Source organism: Notechis scutatus, chromosome 8 (assembly GCF_049901735.1).
Source record: "Notechis scutatus isolate UNSWTSFEM ecotype Mainland chromosome 8, rNotScu1.2, whole genome shotgun sequence".
NCBI lineage: Eukaryota > Metazoa > Chordata > Lepidosauria > Squamata > Elapidae > Notechis > Notechis scutatus.
Genome location: NC_142016.1, coordinates 11,355,578 through 11,363,737, shown reverse-complemented (window position 1 = coordinate 11,363,737; position 8,160 = coordinate 11,355,578). Strand labels below are relative to the sequence as shown.

Here is an 8,160-nt window from a genome sequence, read left to right as displayed (position 1 = left end):
ACACCTCATTGTCCTTACTAGATTTCAATCAGCCTCTGTAAGATTCATATATCACTATTGGTAATTAATCATGATTCATCAGCCTGATACAAGGATTAGCAGGAGCAACATTATGAGATGTTTTGAGTAACAGCAATCTACTAGGAACAAGCACAGTAACATAACTTATTAAATCACTTTAACATTAACTATTTTAAAGAACCCACTATCACAAAATCCAGTTATGTAAACACACTTGGAAAGTAGAAAAGGCTGTTAGCTATACATAATTTTTAATGAATGGAAGTGTTATTAAAACAGCTACTCTTAATGAAAGGAAAATAAATTCAGAATAGAAAAGTCTCAAATTTACAAAGCATGGAATGTTTAGCTCATGATTAAGATCCATGACGTTCGGTTCAGAACTGAGTATCTGGAAAGCTATAGACCAATACACTGGCAGTAAAGAGGGCCAGATTAGAAGAGGTAATTACCATTACAAGTAGTTCTTGATTTACAAGCTATTTGTTTATTGACTATTCAAACTTACATCGACACTGAAAGAGACTTATAATTTTCAGTTACGATTGTTGCAATATCCCTATGATTATCAGTTTGGACACTTGGCAACTGGCATGTAGTTTTGATGATTGCAGGTCATAAACTGGGGAAAAACTCAGTTAACTGCCTTGCTTTAGCAATGGAAATTTTGGGCTCAACTGCCATAAGTCAAGGACTATCTCTGTAAGGGTTTTTAAAAAATTGTTTTCCAATAGAATTTTGAAGCAATACAACTCAGCAAAATTAAATTATTAATTGGGTGATACAACTCTTGCACTTCAATCTTGTATTAATGGACAGTTAACAGCTGTCCATTCTCTATTTTTCCATAAAGATTCCTCTCACTATTGCTATAGATACTTAAGAATCATTCATACTACTACTTATGAATGAAAATGAAAGATAACAGCATTAAATATTAGTTTGTCTATGGAAGTCTATCTTCTGGAAATTTAAAATTCTTTGTGTATCCGAAGAAGGTACTAATAACCGTCTATGTAATGTACACTTAAGCTATAACATATAAACATTAAAAATTGGGCAGAAGGAAATGAACAGACAATAGAAGAGGGGGAAAAAAAACAGTCAAAGCCAAACAATATCCAGCTTTATTAAAGGTACATTTCTTAAAACGATCAATCAATGGTATTCAGGCAGGACATGGGCTACAATTCGCAATGTTTTACAACAAGTTCCAACTCCCCTTTTCTTTGCACTACCAAAATGTAAAGTTACTATATAAAATCCAATTAATTGGAACAGGGAAAGTTTAGAGTGAGGGTGGACACTTTCACATTTAGTATGTTGTTTAACAACTTTTCACAAACCTACCCTGACTTTAAGCAAAAAACAAAAACTGCAGAATTTTTAATCTGAAGATTCACAATAAAGGGAATGTGGCTCAGTTATAAGCCATCTTTCTTCCCTTGGTATTTGACACCAGAAGTCTGGATTGCCTGATACTGTAAGAATGCATTTGGTTTTATGATAGCAAGTATCAAATGCCACATGATACTCAGAGAAGTAATAAATGCAAGGGACACTGAAATAATTAAAATGAGAAATACAGCTTTATTATTTCTCAAAACAGGCATTTTAGGAATTTCAGTGTTGTCTGAAGCATTTCAAAAACCAATACAGATTGACAGCATTAGGAAATCCTCTCTTCGTGCCCATAAAGATTCCCTGTGGCAAAATTGAAGGGGGACTTTTAAAAGCCCAGATTCTAAGTAACAGAGTCAATGACACTTGTCCCCTCTTCTCCCTCTAAAACACAACAACAAAGCGTTCTGTGTGCTAACAACATAGCTTTAAAAAAAAAAGTAAAACAAAATTCTGCATTGTTATAAAACTTGATAAAAAATAGTATTTCAAACTGTACAGTCACCAGAAGTACACAGTTATCAAAAATTCACACAATTCACTTGGCATCCCCAGCACCTTCAGCTTTCTGTGCCTGAAAAAGAAACGTAGTTCATCAGAGAGCACTTTATTTATGTTGTGCAGTTACTGTTCAAAGGGTTAGTGTTTGCATTTAAGATGCAACTATTGCCAAAATAATCAAGCATTCTTGATGGGAAAGATAAATTTAAGCAACAAAGCAAATAATTTTACCATTTTAAATTATTTCAAATTTCTCCAGAACTCTACCACTAAATGATCTTGCAATTGTTTTATTTCATTTGCATTTACCGAACTAGTAGTAGTCTCTATTCATATCTGCATATTGTAATAATATGGCTACTTTCTCACCAAATCAACATTACTTAAAAATAAGCCTACAATAATGTTTTGTAAATATGACAAGATAAAGTTAAATAGGCAAATGTGGAACGAGAAGTTTTGACCATGAAAGTCAAGGGAAAAACATTTTGGTACGTATATGTCATATTTGTTTTAAATTACAATTATTTTTTTAAACTGGACCCTGTTAAGGTTCAGGGATTTGTTGCGGATGTGATTACTTAAAACATGAGATTGATTGGGAGTGAAATATCGCAGTGGCTTTTTTTTGGATACATGCAATTTCACATAATTTTATTCTACAGTAGTCATTGACTTCATACAGACTTCTTAGAAATAGGGAAAAAATGAGATTCAAAGGTGATTTGATTGACTCTATAAACCAATACAATGACTCAGTGTCTAAATTGTTAAATTCTTTTTGTAAACTGTATCAAGATAATTTGGTAAATCCAAATAAAAATTACTGATTCAATCTGATGATACACACTGAAGAACTGATCCAATGATTCTATCTGACTTGATTCAAATTATTCTGATTTGTGTACCCCAAATGCTTATATTTTAAATTATTTGTTTGGAAATGAACAAGAAACATGATTAACATCTGCTTCTTTTAAACAGCATACATTTTTGTTTGATTTCTAACACTAAAGTAACTTAAGTGTTAATAGCTATTATATACCTGGTCTGTTTTGGCATCTCCATTTTCTGCAGGATTGTTTCCATCCTTGCCTGCGTCAGCTTTCCCCTTCTTTCCCTTGGGTACCTTTTCACCTTTCTGATCATTGGGAAACAAGAGTAAGTTTAAGAGTTGATATATTAATTCACTTTATGGAAGCAAAACATTTTCAATCCAAGTTGCATACAATGTTAAACTTACCTTTGGAGCTGCCTTTTTAGGTTTGGGTTCTGGCTTTGGAGGAGCAGGTTTCTAAAAATAAAACTACGATTAATATTGGAAATATTTGTGCACTTGATGTATGTAAACACTATCTGTGACACAAATACATGGTATTATGAGTTCTTTAGATGATTTTACTTTTACTAATTCATCTCTCGAAAGCATTTATCATAAAACATACTTACAGCAGATAACCTTGCTGATCTCCGCTGTGGCTATTTAAAAATAAGAAGAAAAGAGTTAATCCTGTTAGAATCAGCATGGTTCTTCTATTAGAATATGAAAAAGTATAACACAGATAGTCCTAGACTTACAACTGACGCTACAAAAATATAATACAGATAGTCCTCCTCAGCTTACAATTGAGACAGTAATTTCTGTTAAGTCACCCCCAATTTTGCAACTTTTTTTGGCCATGATTCATTTATTGTATGATTGCTAAGTGAATCCAACTTTCCTGATTGATGCTGTTTGCAGGAAGCCAACTAAGAAAGTTGTAAATAGTGAGCACATGACTGGAGATGCTGCATCAGTTGTAAGTGTAAGGAAGAGTTGCAAATCACTTTTTCCAATGCCATTTTAATGAATGCTCATTAAATGAATGACTGTTAAGTTGAAGACTAACTGTAATGAACAAACTCAACATTAAATAAGTTAATAAAGAATAAACGATAAAATTAAACAAATATCCCTTACCTCATCTTTTGCTTTGGCCTTGTCACCCTTGGTATCCCCTTCAGCCTACAAGAAATTTTAGACACAAAATGGTTAAACAAAAGGTTTTACCATTTATTTTGTATTTAAATACTAAATGCATAAAGCAAATTGATGGTTACCTAAATTTACATACTAATTTCTTAACTAATTCATTTATAATTTACAACCATTTCAATTGTCTATTTTTCTTACATAATATCAAATTCAAACATTCCTAAATTAACCCGATACTACTGTACTTGTAAGTCATAAATCGGAAATAGCATAGAATGGAATCAGCTCATTTTAAGAAATAACAATAACAAAAAAACCACAACCAGGTAGATATTCCTTTGGGTACTAAGACATTTGGCTGAAGCATCCAAATTTTGGAAGAGAACACTTATGGCTCAGGGTTGAACTGTGGGGTCTCCGAGCTTGACTGTTTGCACCCAAATTCTATTTGCAGTGAAGTTTCTGAAGGATAATACTCTTAGAATTGTTCCAGAATCTAACTTCTCATGTTTAGAATTATTCTAATAAATTAAAAATATCTTGTTTTCATATATTGATAAACACAACTTTGCATTTCTGCACATTACACAACCTTGAAGACAACTGTGCTTGTGATTTGTGTGATAACAGCACTGACAGATGTCTCTTATTCAGTTTCATTATTCTTTATTCCCCAACACAGCAGCTCTAAGCAATATAATGACTGCTTTTATTTCAAAATACCATGACCTCAACCAAATCCATGCAACACCCAAGATGTTATTTATTTCAGGAATTCTGATCTCACAGAATGAAGCATTTTGCCTAGCCCTACAACTGCTAGACTTCAGAAACTAATCTCACATTGAACTGCACAGTCCTTCTTTGCTTTAACAGCATTTCTGAATCCAAACCACACTTCCATTCAGGCTTTTCCCCAAATTGTAACTGGGCAATGAAACCCAGAATGTCTCTTGCAGAAGATGTGAACTACTACTAGGCAAGCAAGTCAAAACGGGAGCATGCTGTAAAATAGTAACTCCTTGGCGGTGATGCTATTGCCCTGAAAACTAAATAAGCCAAGCTAAATAAGCCTACAAGCTTCCTTCATTTTAAATAGCAAATGCGGTTTTCCGAACAACAGGTGTGAGGGGCAAGATTTAAAGCGCTGGGCAAAAAGAGGCATCATTTATCTGGCGGCCTTGCTAATCTCTAAGGCCCTTAAAAGAGGGCTTGGAATGGGAGTGTCCCTCTAATGGTTTTCCCGCCCTTTTTGAATTTACGTGCGTGTGGGGGAGGGTGGAGAGAAAAACACGGCGTAACCTCATTATTTAAGCGGGCGAAGGAGGAGAAACGAGGGGCCCTCCTGTTTCCCGCCGCCTTCAACGGACGGTGCATGTGGGTCTCCTTCCGGTCAACGGCCCTCCCGCCAAAAAAAAAAAAAAAGGCGAACCGATCGCCCCGCTTTCTTTTCCCTCAACTGGACTACTTCCCTCCCTTCTTCTTTTTCGCCCCCTCCGCGCCTAAGTCGGCGCGTGCCCCTTCCCGATTGGCAGGCAAGGCGAGCGCGCGGGCGAGGGGGCAGCCAATAATTAAGCGGTTTCTCGCGCTTCTCTGCGCGCGCGCTGGCCGTCTCGCGCTCTCTTGTCACAACTACCCCGCCCCGCCCGGAGCTTCGCCTGTGTAGTCGCTCGCAAAGTCAACCCCCCCCCAACACACACACCGCGCGCGCGCCGCCTCTCCTTCATAGGCCACCAAAAATGCGCGGCGGTTAACGGTCGCCTTCCCTAAGCTCCGCCCCCTCCTCCATCCCCACTTTTTTAAGTCCCGAAGACGACCGTTGAGCCGTCTCGCGCGCACGCGCTTCCCCCCTTGACTCACGACCGTTAATCGCCCGAAGGCGAACGAAGCGAAGGGGGAGGGAAAAGGAGCGAGCAAGCGATCGAGTGCAGGGAGGGAGTAGAGAAGAAGAGAAAGAAAATGGCGTCTGCTCTGAAAGCTCACCCCCGCATAAGCATCCCTCCCTTCGACTACACGAAATTCTTTTCCCTCTTCCTTCCCCTTCGCCTCCGGGCCCTTAAGTTTCTTTTTTTTTTTCCCTCGCCGCAGCCACGTACCTTTCTCTTGGGCATGTCAGCGGCGCGTGAGGGAGGGAGAGCGAGAAGGCGGCTCGGATTGAAGCGAGAAAGGCAAGGTCTCTCTAGGAGGAAGGAGAAACTCGGATGTATGGGAGGGAAAGCCGCGCAGAAAGGGAGGACGGAAAATAAAAACAAGGAGGGGGGGAAAGGGGATTCCGTTTGTTGGGCTCGCTCGTGTAGCTCGCGACCCCACTAATTTGAATCGGGTGTTTATAAAGTTTTATATAGAGCCGGACGCGGCCCAACCGGTTCCAGCCGGATCCCCACCGCCCCGACCAACCATTGGACAGAGCGGGTCACGTGGCGAGGGACAGACAGCCAGGGCGGGTTCTGCGAGGGGAGGTGAAGAGAGAGAGAGCGCGCGCGCAACTGAATGTCCACCTTTATCTCCACCAAAGCGGCCGTTTGGTCCTGCTGCAAGTAGACCTCAGATTGGTTTGATTCTTGAAAAGTGAGAACAGGTAGAATAAAGAAACGGTATGCCCCCCCACCCCGGGCTCCGCTCGCTATTCCGAAAGAGATAGAGAAAAAACGGGGGTTTTTTTGCTGGAGGGGAACCGTCTTCCCCCCCCCGTGATTTATAAATCTAGCGAATGGATGGCAAAAATAAAAGACTTTCAACGTCACTCTGGCTGCCCCCCACCGTGGTAAATAAGAACACGCCTGGCCCCGAGTATTAATGCGTCGCACAAGTCATTCTCGGCTGACCCGGGAGACAGGGCGACTTCCCCACGACGATCTGAGAGCCGCACGGCCAGCCGAAGCTTGCAGCCTTGTTTTTTTTTGGAGGGGGGGGGGGGAAACCAGGCAGCCTAATGGCTCTTTGGGGACGAGTGGGAAGGTGGAGTTCCCCGGCGCACCTGGGCAGCCGAGGTGCGCGTTTCCCTTCGGGAGGCGCAGAGCGAAGGACCGCCGGGTTTGCGGACGAGAGCGCCTCTGTCCGACCGTTAAAACCCCGTTTGACAGGAATCTGGGTGCAAGACACGGGGGAAGATGGTGGCCTCTTCCCTACGCTGGAAGGGAAGAGGAAGGTGCGGTCATTGCCTCGCCACGGCGGAACGCAACCCACAGCGCCCCCTTCCTTTTCAACCTTGGCTGCGAAGTGGCAGGGTCTCAGCCGGGAGCAGGCGGCAAAAAAGGCTTCACGTGAAGAAGGCGCCTGTCCAAAAAACAAAACAAAAAACAAACGTGGTGGGGGGGCCAAGTGATGGCTGGTGGGTCCACCTTTCCTCCCCCCCCACCCGAGGCGCTTCCTTCGTGGGGTCGAGCGGGGAGCTGTCCTTTTCAGCACCATGCGGTTATGCTACCACAATCCCCATCTATTCCAAGGTCAAAAACACACCTGCAAAGAGTAGACAGACCAACACCATCACCCTCCTCTCACACAGTTGAGAACACAACCATGCGAACTACATTTGACCAGCAATCCAAATTAGCGTTTGGCAACCGGCATTACAAAGTATGGCTGACCTACCCTTGTGGACTGCGAGTTGCCTAGAGGCAACTGGTTGATTACTCTGGAAAGATGATGGACAAGTGTCTTTATTTTTGAACCCAACTGGATTGTACCAAGTTGGAAGAACCTAATTTATATATCTGCTGTGTTTCTTCCTCTTGGGTCCCTGCTAGGGACTGAAACTAGCCTGCCGCATGCAAAACATTCACTACCACTGAATATGCAGCCGTTCTCTTAAGCCCACAACAAATCAGGTGCAGTAAGTGGATGGTTCTATTTCAAAATAGCAGAGACTAGGATCTTTTTTCAGATGATTTACATAATTTTGGTTAGATTATAGCTATGAATGGCTGGCCTTTCAGATTTTGTAGGGAACAGCAGCTAGTGATTCCATATTTGTGGGAGGTGAAGAAAAATAAACAATAGCGCTGCTTCTCTGTAGCCACATTGGTGCTTTGAATTGATCTCCCATTGGAGATCAGACTTGCCCCTCACTTGTAATATTTAGAAAACTATGAAAAATTAATTATTCCAGAGAGGATTTTTGCAACCTTCCCAACTGAAGTTCTTGTGCTTTTCTTTTTATTTCTTTTTATTTCACTCCTTTGTCATTTATGTTGGTAGAGTATTCTATGTGATAATTGAAATCATGATTGTGCTGTATTCGTTAAGAGTTCTTTGAATACAAT

At 40.9% G+C, this 8,160-nt stretch overlaps 1 protein-coding gene across 2 annotated transcripts; it reads right to left on the bottom strand.

Annotated features, from left to right (window-relative positions):
* Nucleotides 1-1,125: 1,125 nt before the first annotated feature.
* Nucleotides 1,126-6,209, bottom strand: HMGN2 (high mobility group nucleosomal binding domain 2). 2 transcript variants are annotated; one of them, XM_087970648.1, is made up of 6 exons: nucleotides 5,995-6,209; nucleotides 3,884-3,928; nucleotides 3,373-3,402; nucleotides 3,166-3,217; nucleotides 2,969-3,092; nucleotides 1,126-1,996 (listed from the first exon to the last, which is right to left on the bottom strand). In XM_087970648.1, the coding sequence occupies exons 1-6, from the start codon at nucleotides 6,007-6,009 to the stop codon at nucleotides 1,924-1,926; spliced, it is 339 nt and encodes a 112-aa protein (XP_087826774.1). In that variant the 5' UTR covers nucleotides 6,010-6,209; the 3' UTR covers nucleotides 1,126-1,923. The 2 variants fall into 2 exon arrangements, with proteins under 2 accessions (XP_087826774.1, XP_026531837.1); XM_026676052.2 differs by having other exon boundaries at nucleotides 2,969-3,064; nucleotides 3,167-3,217.
* Between the last annotated feature and the right edge of the window lie 1,951 nt (nucleotides 6,210-8,160).